This window comes from Gastrolobium bilobum, unplaced genomic scaffold, assembly GCF_033153095.1.
Source record: "Gastrolobium bilobum isolate Gb01-03AN ecotype WA unplaced genomic scaffold, APGP_CSIRO_Gbil_v1 utg1221, whole genome shotgun sequence".
Lineage (NCBI taxonomy): Eukaryota > Viridiplantae > Streptophyta > Magnoliopsida > Fabales > Fabaceae > Gastrolobium > Gastrolobium bilobum.
The window spans coordinates 2,641,156-2,654,555 of record NW_026897257.1 but is presented as its reverse complement, the minus strand read 5'-3'; the positions used below and the strand labels follow the sequence as shown (position 1 = coordinate 2,654,555).

Below are 13,400 nucleotides of genomic sequence, written 5' to 3'. Positions count from 1 at the left end.
GTTTATATTTTACTCCATAAAATTATGTTTGCAGGCTCAAACTGGTTTTAACACCGGCATGTTGGATGAATTTGACCTCGTCGTATTTTTTTTAATAAGAGGAAACGATCTCTCAATTTGAGAATTCTATTGAATATCCACCGTCAATTGTACAGGAAAAGAGAGTTGGATTGGAAAATATTCCCATGATCAATATGGAATATGAGATAAGATGACGTGATGTAAATTCTTTTTTGAGGATTTTAACTTCAACGGTCAAAAAGCTCTAAAATGTAGCTATGTACTAGGAGCTATGAAATGCTGTTTTAGTATTTCTATATGTATACCATATGCTCTCCAAGTTTTGTTAATGTCGATATAACCGAAAAAGGATACAAATCCCATAGCAATAGGTATTAGCAGTATTTTCTCCAAAATAAAAATAAAAATAATAGTTTGTAAAACTACAGGGAAAAAAATACCCTTAAAATTTACAAGTGACCATTTATGCCCTTCTATGAAAGAGTACCGATTGGCAAGTGGATGCAGGAAATCTTGCAACAACTATCGAACCAACTTTTCTCCTTGGACTGGAAGATGGGAGGGGCTTAACAGTAAATCATGAAGAGTAAGTAACATGGATTCTCATTGCTTTGGAAAATATTGGAGTCACTCGTGATTTAGTGTTACAATAAATATGCCTCTGAAAATGGCAAACAAAAGAGAAATAAAGGAGTAGAACATAACTGTATTCCCACCTAAGGTCCTATATACTGACTCTTCAGCATCATATAGCGTTCTGATAAATAGTGACAAAGCTAGCCAAACTTGCAGCAATCCTACTGTACACTTAGATTGGTTGATAAAGTACAAAAAGAAAGCGTCAAAAACTTTGTACAAACCTGTAGCCTTCTACTTACAAAATTGACCTTGTACATCATTTCAAAAATCTAAAACCCCCACCATGATTGGTGCCTGCCTCTAGGTTCCAGATGAGAATTTTGCATTATACTCAGAGAACTGAAGCCTTTAATTTTCCATAAGTTTCATCTTTCTTTGTATGCCCCTCAATTACCGTCTTTCCCATTCTCTACTTCTCATTTTCTTGTACTGTGCATAGTAGAATCAAAATGCCCCACCAACCACTTACAATTTTGGCATATTAACAGGAAGGCATTACCAAACTCATAATTTTAATGTTTTTCACAGATGAATTTTCTACTCATTCCTGAGCTTCTCTTTTTTGTGAAGTCTGTCTAGGGTAGAGGAGTATTGCCAATGATAAAGAAAATAACAAACCAACTAAACCACTAAATGGTTGAAATGGATGACTTCCGATTATCCAGAGAGGAAAGTTGCCCTTATTATTATATGTTAAAAAACCACCTTTTTGCAAGATAAAAGTGGATGCCATCATCCCTGTGCGTAGCCCTATAGGAATCGAGAGGCTGCCTCCATTTCTCTGTCGGGCACCTGACAAAGACAAAGATAAAAGCCAAAGTCCTGGTATTGCTTGTAGACACCTGAAAACCCCACCAAAAGAGAAGATAAGATTTTGACTAGGAAAAAAGAGAATAAAACTCTTGTAGATTCATATGCATTGTAAGCTTGCCTAGTAAATACAAACACAAGCCTAGAAAAGAAAAAGGAGGTATGTTGTTAAAAGGACACCTCCATCGTTATTTTTATAAATAAAGGAAACAAAACAACAATTAACTAACTAATCTGGGAGTAGAAACACCCATGGAGTCCTGCTGCACAAGGGAGCTGCATCCTAGCGGGGATTCTCAAAGGTAACAGTATCCTAGTCTTGGGAGAGGGATAAATTCGCTAACCAGTCAGCAGCTTTGTTAGCTTCCCTAGGGGAAATCATGAGATGCCAAGGTCGACTGAGAACAGATTGAATTCTCTAGACCAGTTTAAAACAAGGCTTTTGAGGACTACAGCCATTCAAAAGAAAAGTGACCAGGGTTGTAGAGTCACTCTCGAGCCAGATGTGCTTGTACCCACACTCCCAAGCTTGATCTAGACCAACGAAGGCACCCCAAAGTTCAGTGGGGATGAAATTGCATTGCCTCTGCCTAAGTTCTTGGAGAAGCCCAACAGCCATCTACCACTGCAATCTCTCATCACACCACTGCATCATTCCGCCTAGACTCCCACTTACAAGCGCCATCCGAGTTGAGTTTGGTCCAGCCAAAGGGGGGAATTTCCATTTAACCAGAATCTCTGATTTTTTCCAACTAGGGGAAATTCCTGCTCAAGAAAGAGTTTGCTCCGCGACTAAAATGCTGTCAGATATACATCTAGCCCGAGCAATCAAATTCTCCTGCGTTTTGCTACTACCTTCGAATACAAGCCTATTCCCGTCCTGCCAAATGAGCCAACAACACACACCAAACAAAATGTCTAGAAGATTTAGATGAATCATTTTTCTTGCAAAGAATGAATCCCAGCCAGTCTAGAAGGGAAGGGTTGAAGGAGTGATTATTCTGCTCATTGCCAATCAGCTTTAGCTAGAGCTCTCTGGTCCATCTATAGTCCTTGAAAATATGTAGGCAATCATTAGTGTGGAAAGAACACCGAGGACAGCTGCTCAGATCCCCCATGTGTCTCCTGATTCTTTCCGCATTTGTAAGCAGCTTTTGTCCTATAAGGAGCCAAAGGAAATTCTTTATATGATAGGGCCCCTCCCAGTCCCAAATCAGAGACCAGTCACACTGAGAAAGGGAAGAACTAATCGGGTTAAGGAGGTTGTAGGCAGACTTGACTAAAAAAGCACCATTTTAGTCATGTCCCAAATGACCCCATCCTCACCCTTGTCCGGAGAAGGAGGGATAATCCCAGTCATCGAGCCAATCGTATCCGAAGGCAAGAAACGACTCAGAAGATCCCAGTTCCATGAACCATCTTCGGAAACATAGTCCTCAACTTTCTTAGATAGCTCTGATTCAGGGTTGAAACTAGTAACCAGTTTCCTTCCTGAATCAGAGTTATCTAAGAAAGTTGAGAACTAACCGGGTTAAGGAGGTTCTAGGCAGACTTGACTAAAAAAGCACCATTATTAGTCATGTCCCAAATGACCCCATCCTCACCCTTGTCCGGAGAAGGAGGAATAATCCCAGTCATCCAGCCAATCATATCCGAAGGCAAGAAATGACTCAGAAGATCCCAGTTCCATGAACCATCTTGGCAAACATAGTCTCCAACTTTCTTAGATAGCTCTGATTCAGGAAGGAAACTAGTAACCATATTCAAGAGTGAGCCGCAGTTAGTCACCCTATTATTAGACAAAAACGAGTGTTCTTCCCATTTCCAATTTGGATTCTCAAGCCTTTAAGGACCTCTGGCCAGGAATTAGTTATACCTTTCCAGAGGTTGGAGGAATTGCTCCTTCTTTTGACCTTCGGAATAAGGTCATCCCCATGGTTGTTAGTATCGCACGATACGCGATACGTATCGTGCGATACGATACGATACGATACTAACCCAAATCGATACAGATCGCAATAATGAATCGTTTTTGGTATGAATCGTGGGTTGGAATCGTAGAATCGAACGATTCGCAACCGAATCGTGAATCGAAATTACATTTGTGATTCAAAATATAAAAAAAAAACTCAACAGTCGCTTTAAAAAAAAAAAAACTCAACAGTCGCTTGGAACGACATGATGTTACTTGTTATATGAAAGGTTGCTTCAGAAAAATCAGGGATTCAAAATCCAATTTAAAAAACAAAAGGAGCGAAACAGAAATTTCAGAAATTGAAAAAGCAACGAAACAATGAAATTGAAACAGAAATTAAAAAACAAGAAGCAGCGAAACAGAAATTTCAGAGGAGAGACTATGTGTAGAAGAAGACTTGCAGAGGAGAAGAGCGTGTAGAAGAAGACGAAGAAGACTTGCAGAGGAGAACGTGCAGAAGAAGACTTGCAGAGGAGAACGGCCGTACGGGTACTATTTTTTTTTGTTTTGAAACAGACGGGCACTATTTTTGAAATGGGTTTGTGATTGGAATTTGTAAATAAATTTAAATATTATAGTGATGGGAGGATCAGAGGAATACATATATTAATATATTATTATAATATTATGAAAAAGCTGCAATGTGTTCTCAATTTAAAATGCATGAGAGGATGTGTTTTATAAATAGATTATTGTTTCTATTTATAAGACACGTACACATTTCAAACCAGGTTGGACTAGTGTGTATTGATTGGCATCTATTTTTTTTATAGCCCTGAAGTTGGCCTTGGTCCTTGATTTGAATTATTGTTGGATATTGAATGGATATGAAATATATATGAACAACCAGGCTTTATTTCACTCAGTGGGGTCATCCGATCAAACAATGTTATTGGATTCTCTAAAATGCCAAATTTCCTATAAAACCAAGATCAAGGCCTTTTTTTTAGCAGTTTCTCGTAATTGTTTATTGCTTATGAAAGTGCTATTTCCTTTTTCATTTAAATAGTGAATAAATTCAATTGAGTATTAGTGCATTAGCTGAAGACACCTACGGACTTACCTAATATTTTTTGCCTTTGATTTTTTTTTTTTTCTCTTTTACAGTAATAGAAATAATAAAAATGGCTCCAAAGAAGAATGTCAAGAGGATGTCAACAGGAATGATAACAGAAAAGGATCTCAAATTATTGAACAAGATATGGGAGATGAGTCAGATGACTCTACTAATGGAGAGGATGAAGGACTAGATATGCCAATACTAGATCCTGATAGTGATAGTAGTGATAATATTAGTCTTGAAATTTAATGAATATGAGAAATAACTGGTTTTAGATTTGGTTACTTATGGATTTTGGTATTTAGATTTTTTTTAATTTGAATTTATATGATATTATATATTTTTAAGTTATTTTTAATTTGTTTCTGAATCTTACGATTCGATACGATTCACGATACAAAAAAGCAGCCGAACGATTCACGATACGTATTGTGATTCAACAACCATGGTCATCCCTCATTCTATACTTGCTACGTAAGACTTGCACCCAAAGAGCATTCCTTTCAGTTAACATTCCATGCCCGACTTTCATCATATAAGCTTTATTAACAGATCTCTCATGCTTCATGTCAAGCCCACCTCTTTCATTGGTTGGCATAAATTGTCCCATTTAATAAGGTGTACCATTCTTTTATTCGAAGACGAACCCCAAATAAAATTACGGGTACCTTTCTCCATCTCATCACACACCGAGAGAGGGAGGTCAGAAGATTGCATGGTATAAGAGGGTAAGGTAAAGAGAACCGACTTTGCAAGGGTGATTCTCCCACTCATAGAGAGAGCAGATGCGTTCCACAAATTTAACCTTCTGTTCACACGATCCAAAATATGGCTAAAGGAACCTCCCTTGACTCTACCATGGTGCAAGAGGATCCTAATTTTCCAAGATCACTAGTCACTCCAAACCCCAAAGCCTAACTGATTTCCCTAGATCTATTAAAGTTAACATTCTTAGAAAAAGCAACCCTGGTTTTATCCTGACTAACGAACTAGCTAGAAACCTTGCAAAAATAGTCAAGGACAGAACAAATGATACTCGCTTGCTCAGTAGAGACTTCCACGAACAAGATTATGTCATCTGCAAAAAAGAAGTGAGTCAAAGGAGGACCCTTTCTTCTCAAAAAGATAGGGCACCATTCCTTCTGCGGGACAACAAGTTGGATGAGATGAGCAAGACGCTCTATATAGAAAACGAATATATAGGGGGAGATGGGGTCCCCCTGCCTAATTCCTCTAGTAAGCTGGAAATTCAAAGTAGTTTTGCCATTCCATAACACGTTTAGAGAAGATGATGAAACACATTGGCTGATAAGATCAACTACCCCCTACGAAAAGCCAGCATCCTCCAAAGTATCTTTGATAAAAACCCAACTTAGACAATCATATGCCTTCTCCAGATCGATTTTAATTGCCATCAACTCGTTCTTCCCTTTTTCGTTCTTATCGAGTGAGCAACCTCCTGAGCTATGATAACAAAGCTACACTGGTTAGGAGATATCAGAATAGGCATGATTTGCTTCAACTTATTCGAAATTAGTTTCGTAATGATTTTGTAAGAAACATTACAAATACTGATAGAGCAGAACTGTGTAATCGCCTCTGGAGCCTCCATTTTCTGGATCAGACATATATGAGTCTGATTGATTTTCCTCACACATTTAGGGTTGCAAAAACCTCTTTAACCAGCTTACAGGCAGAGGGTCCAACATCCTCCATTGGGATTGAAAAAAGGCAGCGTTCAACTCATTAGGCCCAGGCAACTTAGTGGGTAGTCTCCCAATATCCAGCAATTCCTGGTTACCTAGAAGAGGGAAGGCCCCCCTCAAAAGGAACTGAAAAATGGAAGCACCTCATCATGAAAAAAGGTTCTAAAGTACTCAGTAGCATGTTGAATGAGATCTTGTTCACCTGTTACCCATATGCCACTATCATCCTCCTCGATCCTATTTCTCCTTCTCCTAGCCACCACATTAGCATGAAAAAATCTTGTGTTCCTGTCACTAAGTTTTATCCAGTTGCAACGAGCTTTTTGAAACCATTCAAGATCTTCTTGAATAAGGATCGTTTCAAGTTGATTCCAAAGATCTTTCTGGATTCTAGCCAAGCTGCTACTGAATTGGATGTCCAGATGGCGGTCAATCCCATTGAGTCTCGCATAGTGGCGCTGTTTCTCTCTAGCTTTAGCCTTGAATGAGTGGTAGTGCCATTGAGACTCTTCCACATCAAAATACCTGGAACCAGACACCCAGTCCTTACTAGCGGGCCAACATCTACTCACTAACGACCCAAACTCATCAGACGTCGTCCGGGCCAGTAAAAATCTAAAGGGTTTGTTGCTAGTATGACCCAAAGGATGGTCACCATTTGTCCGGAGGATGGGCTTATGGTCTGGATTAAAATAGGGGAGATGACTAATGTAGCTATTGGGCCACCGAACACTCCAGGCCTCGTTAGAAATAGCCCGATCCAACCTCTCCTCAAACCTGCCACATTTCCAAGTGAATTTGGGTCCTTTAAACCCAATATCTTCCAAACATCGCGACATCTCCATAGCACTTTCCTTGCAGAAATCTGCACCTTCATTCTTTTCATGGAAATGCAATAAGAAGTTGAAAACCCCTAGCGCCATCCAACACTTATTATCTGCAGGAAAGAGAGACTGAAGGTCATGCCAAAGAGTCCTCCAATCAACCCTTCTAGGGCTACCATAAATGAAGGTTACTAGAACTGACTTTTGAGAATCAATGAATTTCATTTTAATATGGGCAAATTGATGACTAGCAATAATACATCCAACTCAACTTCCTTATCGTCCCACAGAACTCAAATTCCATCGAAGAAACCCACTGCTTCTTGCAAAAAATGCTTGTTAAAACCTAATTTTTTAATAACTTCCCTAGCTCTATCACCACTTATTTTGGTTTCCAAAAGAGCCATAGCTTTTATTTTGAATCTTTGCTTAAGATCACGAATAAAGGGAGGAAGACACTTCTTCCCCACCCTTCTACAGTCCCAGCAACTTATAATCATGGATAACAAACAGAAAATCCGCAACCACCAAAAAGGAAAGTCCCACGGACTCTCCACTAATATCACCAAAGCACTGTCAAAAGCCTCCCTATTCTAGGCCTCAGTTGCATATCTTATTATGTTTAGGATGTCCTTCTCTTTCCTTCATAGCAGCCTTATCCAATTTGATGAAATCATAAGACTGAAATGTATTTTTCATATATTGATTGACACCTAAAGGGATCTTTATGTACAGATTACAAGGTAGTTAAGGAGTTGAAGTAATAAATAAAATACACAGTAACCGAAGAGGCATCACACTACTCAAAGGGACTAGTAGCTAGAAACAGGTAAAAAAAACTCTAGAATATTCTACACTCCCCCTCAAGTTGGGAGATATATATTGATCATCCCCAACTTGCTAATTAAATCCTCAAAGATGGGTTTGTGTAATCCTTTGGTGAGAATGTCAGTTGTTTGCTCCTTGGTAGGTATATATGACAAACATACACTACCCTCCTCCAATTTTTCTTTGATAAAATGACGATCAACCTCCACATGTTTGGTTCTATCATGATGTACATGATTTTGAGCAATACTGACTGCAGCCTTATTATTACAATAGAGTCTCACAGGTAGAGAATAAGATATCTTTAATTCTCCAAGGAGTCTTCTTAACCAGATTCCTTCACAAATGCCATGGGCTAGCACCCGAAATTCTGCTTTTGCACTGCTTCTGGCAACAACAGTTTGTTTCTTACTTCTCCAGGTCACAAGATTTCCCCAGACATAGGTACAATATCCTGAAGTGGATCTTCGGTCCATAGCAGAGCCAGCCCAATCAGCATCTGTATAGATTTCTATCATCCTCTTGTGTCCCCTTTTAAAGAGCATTCCTCGACCAGGGGTGTTTTTGAGGTACTTGAGGATTCTATAAACCGCACTAAGGTGTTTTTCCTTAGGAGAATGCATGAATTGGCTAACCATGCTAACTGCAAATGCAATATCAGGCCGAGTGTGAGATAAGTAGATCAGCTTCCCTACCAACCTTTGGTATTGCTCCCTGTCAACATCTTTTCCATCTTCAATTCCTAATTTAATATTGGGTTCAACTGGAGTTTCTGCAGGCTTGCACCCAGGCATACCTGTTTCTTGTAGCAGGTCTAGGATATATTTCTTCTGAGATAAGGAAATTCCCACCTTGCTATGAGCAACTTCCATTCCAAGGAAATATTTGAGTGATCCAAGATCCTTTAGTTCAAACTGATTAGCTAAACCCCCCTTTAAAGATTTTATTTCCTCCCAGTCATCACTTGTGACAATTATGTCGTCAACATAAACAATGAGGATAGCAATTTTGCCACTATCGGAGTGTTTAAAAAATAAAGTGTGATCAGTCTGAACTTGGATAAATCCTCTTTCTTTAACAACACGAGTAAACTTTTCAAAACACTCTCTAGGGGATTGTTTAAGTCCATAAAGAGACTTCTTCAACATGCATACTAAACCATCTCCCTGTTCAAAACCAGGTGGTGGATCCAAGTAAACTTCCTCATGTAAGTCCCCATTTAAGAAAGCGTTCTTTACGTCCAATTGATGCAAGGGCCAATCAAGGTTGGCAGCAAGTGATAGTAGGACTCGGATAGAGTTAAGTTTGGCAACGGGAGCGAACGTCTCCTGATAGTCTATCCTATAAGTCTGAGTAAATCCTTTGGCAACCAATCTGACCTTATATTCGTTGATGCTGTTATCTGCATTAAATTTTATTGTGAACACCCATTTGCAACCTACAGTTTCCTTTCCTCTGGAAAGTGCCACGGACTCCCAAGTTCCATTTTTTTAAGTGCATCCATTTCTTCAAAGATTGCATCCCTCCATTTAGGGTCATTAAGTGCCTCTTGGATATTTTTTGGTATTTTTGTACCGTCTAATATAGTGATGAAAGCACGAAAACCTAGAGATAACTTTTCATATGAAAGGTGATGAGAAATAGGATGAGCAGTGCAAGATCTAATACCTTTCCGAAGGGCAATGGGCACATCTAGGTCAGCTGTACCAGTGTTCTCAAGTGGATTGCTGGAACTAGGACTCGGGTCAGAATCCTAGTAGTCTAGAGGATCTTGAGGAGATTTACGCCTGCTGTAGAATTTTCCCCATTTACCGGGAGGATCTCCAGTCTCTGGTACAGTTGCTGTCCTTGTCTCCTGTACATTAACTCCCCCTGTCTCCAAAGGTAAAGAAACAACAGATGTTTCCAAGGGTAAAGGTAAGACAGTAGAATTATTTGGAATCCAAGACTTGTCTTCATTTACACCAATAGACTCCCCCTGAAGAGAAGTCGAGGGAAAAAATGATTGTGTTTCACAAAAAGTAACATCCATAGAAACAAAGACCTTTCGAAGAGAAGGTGAGTAGCACTTGTAACCTTTTTGATTAGGAGGATATCCTATGAAGACACATTTAACAGACTTATGATCAAGTTTGGACGTTTGATGTGGAGGAATATGAACAAAAACCACGCAGCCAAACAACTTTGGAGGAAGGGATGAGAGAGCCCGAAAGGAGGGAAAAGAGCGGGTAAGGCAAGATATGGGAGAATGAAAATTCAGGACGCGAGAGGGCATCCGATTGATGAGATATGAGGCAGTCAAGACAGCCTCCCCCCACATGTATTTAGGGACATGCATTGTAAACAAGAGGGCTCTAGCAACTTCAATGAGATGTCTATTTTTTCTTTCAGCCACCCCATTTTGTCGAGGGGTGTTAGGACAAGAACTTTGATGGATAATACCTTGCTTGGTTAGGTAATCACCAAGAACAGAATTAAAATATTCAGTACCGTTGTCGCAGGATTTGGATAGAGGTCTGGAAGTGAGTTTGTACCATAGCATGAAAAAATTTAAAAGTGGCTGCAGCTTCAGACTTATCCTTTAGAAGATATACCCAGCATACTCTAGAATGATCATCAATGAAGGTAATAAACCAACGAGTTACAGATATATTTTTTTCACGAGCTGGGCCCCAAATATCACTATGAATCAATGTAAATGGAGACGAAACATGATAATCTCTGGGGAAATAAGAAACACGAGAGTGTTTTGCAAACTGACAATCATTACAAAAAAAGGAACTTGGTTTTTTATTGATAAATAAGTTTGGAAACAGCTTTTGAAGATAAAAGAAATTTGGGTGTCCTAAACGACGATGTCACAACAAAACATCATTACAATCGTCTGATAAACATAAAGAGTGATTTGCAAAAAATCTCTTTTCATGAGAATCTTCTTCAAAATAGTAAAGCCCTTCTTCCTCTCTAGCACTGCCAATCATCAGCCCTGAATCCTGTTCCTGAAAACACAGGTTTTGGCAGAGAATTTAGCAACACAATGCAATTCAGAGGAAAGTTTACTAATAGAGATAAGGTTACAAGTAAGAGAAGGGACATGAAGGACAGAATTCAGAGTAATAAGTTCAGAGAGCTTAATGGATCCTTTTCCCGCAATATTAGAGAAACTACCATCAGCAGTCCTTATTCGTGACTGGTGATAATAAGGGGTATAAGAACAAAACAGGGATGCATTACCTGTCATATGATCAGAAGCTCCCGAATCAAGAATCCAACGACTACTATGATCAACATGGAATGCCATACCTTGTTGAGCAACATGACTAGTTGCCTCAGCAGATTGAGACATCACCTTCTGAAATTGCTCATCTGAGCTTTAGGGATGAATACACCATCGGAATTTTGAGAGGCACAAGACTCCTCACCCTTAACATCAGAAGAGATTTGATAAGCACGACTCTTGTTCATCCCCTTTGTTTTCCAGTTTGGTGGTTTTCCATGAATTTCTCAACATTTTTCGCGAGTGTACCACTCTTATTGCAATAAGAACACCATCGGTCAGAACGTTTTGCATCACTAGGGGGACGAGGAGTATGTTTTGCTACTAAGGCATATACATCGGAGGATTTAGAGTTCTTGTCTCCAACATTACCTTTCGGCGAAGTTCCTCCCGTCGTACCATAGAAAACGCAGCTGCAATAGAAGGTAACGGGTTCTGACCCAATATCCTTCCACGAACATCATCAAGATCACGATTAAGGCCAACAAGAAAATCATAGAGACGTCTTTTCTCTAAGTAACTTTTAAACCTTGCATTAGCTTCTAAACCTTGAAGATCTGCTGCATCATAAAGATCCAACTCCTGCCACAGAGTTTTTAAAGCAAGAAAGTATTCAGTCACAGACATCCCCTCTTGATGTAACTCTCTTACCTTGGTGCTGAGTTCAAAAGCCTGAGAAGCATTGCCCAGGTCAGAATAATATTCTTGAACGGCATCCCAAATTTCCTGAGCCGTATCAAGAAACAAATAAGTTTGACTGATATCAGGAGCCATGGAGTTAGTCAACCAGGTCATGACCAAGGCATTTTCAGTCATCCATTTATCATAATCAGGTTCATCAGCTTCGGGTTTTTCCTTTTTTCCATCAAGATACCCCATTTTCCCTTTTGCTTGGATAAACAGCTTGACAGATTGATGCCATTGCACATAATTCTTACCGTTTAAACGGTGGTTAGTAATTTGTATAGCTGGGTTGTCTCCGGAAGACGAAGAACAGGGAAGAGGAGAGACACCGGAAACATTACCGGATGATTTTTCAGAATGTTTATTCTCAGCCTCAATATTTTCAACTTCCATCGTTCAAAATAAAAAAAAAAAGTAAAAAAAGGAACTCCAATCGTTCAGAAACACTATTCCGGAAAGTCACGAAGAGGAACCAACTGGACCCAGCAAGAAGAGTGCTCCAATCGTGATTTAAACCCCCAGAATAGGAAGAGGAAGGCCAGGAGAGCCGTTCTGTGAAAGCCGCGTGACAAACGGAGGCCGGTACGTGGCTCACACGCGCCGGAAAGGCAGTTCTGCAGTGGCGGCGCGTGGCTGACTTTCCGACGACGGGGCTGACGTAGGTCGACTCGGAAATGGCTTCTGAGTCCAATGGTGGCCTTGGTTTCGTGATTGGAGGGGTCCAGATATGGTTTCTGAGTTATTTTAACAAACAGTGAAAAAATGGAAAACAAAAAGAAACGTGGAGGTTTACAACAAGATAACCTGCTCTTGATACCATGATGAAATATAAGACTGAAATGTATTTTTCATATATTGATTGACACCCAAAGGGATCTTTATATACAGATTACAAGGTAGTTAAGGAGTTGAAGTAATAAATAAAATACACAGTAACCGAAGAGGCATCACACTACTCAAAGGGACTAGTAGCTAGAAACAAGTAAAAAAAACTCTAGAATATTCTACACAATTCAATATTTTGGCTCTTTGAATCCACCTTGTAGTTGTTCCCGTTAATAGAAACTAGGGCATCTTCAGGAGGATTTGGCATTTGAGGCAACCTATTTTTAGTGCCAGTATCCATATCCATGCAAGTAGAATTGACTTTTTGTATGACATTGGGGCCTCCACCTCCTTTTCTACCTTTCTTCTCATTACCCCTGTTCCTCCTGACAGCATCAGTTCCCACACTCTTGGGGTTTGTATTCCTACCTCCTGTCTTATTCTCCAAAGTCAACTGTATGATATCAATGATCTTTTTTGATGCCATATTTCCTTTTTGTATCTCCTAAGCAAGCTTCTTCATATCAGGGCATATTTGCAGACCTTTATTCCTCGTAAGTGTCCCACTGTTCGATGCAGCAGACTTCAGAGAATTCTTTTGACCGTTGGTCCTCCTCGGTGCTACACGAACCACCGTGGCCTGAGCTTTCATCGCTGAATGCTCCGTCGTGGCTTGAGCTTTCATAGTAGCTTTCGAAACCACCTGGCTCTCTGGGACAAGCTTCGTCTTCCTTCCTTTCGCTGGTCTATG

The 13,400-nt window shown here is 39.8% G+C and overlaps 1 protein-coding gene across 2 annotated transcripts in view; it reads right to left on the bottom strand.

Moving 5' to 3' along the window:
- Window positions 1–415: 415 nt before the first annotated feature.
- LOC133305413 (uncharacterized) overlaps window positions 416–13,400 on the bottom strand; it is a 33,880-nt gene continuing 20,895 nt past the window's right edge. For both annotated transcript variants that reach the window (XM_061505632.1, XM_061505633.1), the window contains exon 11: window positions 416–1,502. In XM_061505632.1, the coding sequence (XP_061361616.1) occupies window positions 1,202–1,502 (301 nt within the window). In that variant the 3' untranslated portion in view covers window positions 416–1,201. The remainder of the gene's footprint in view (window positions 1,503–13,400) is intronic.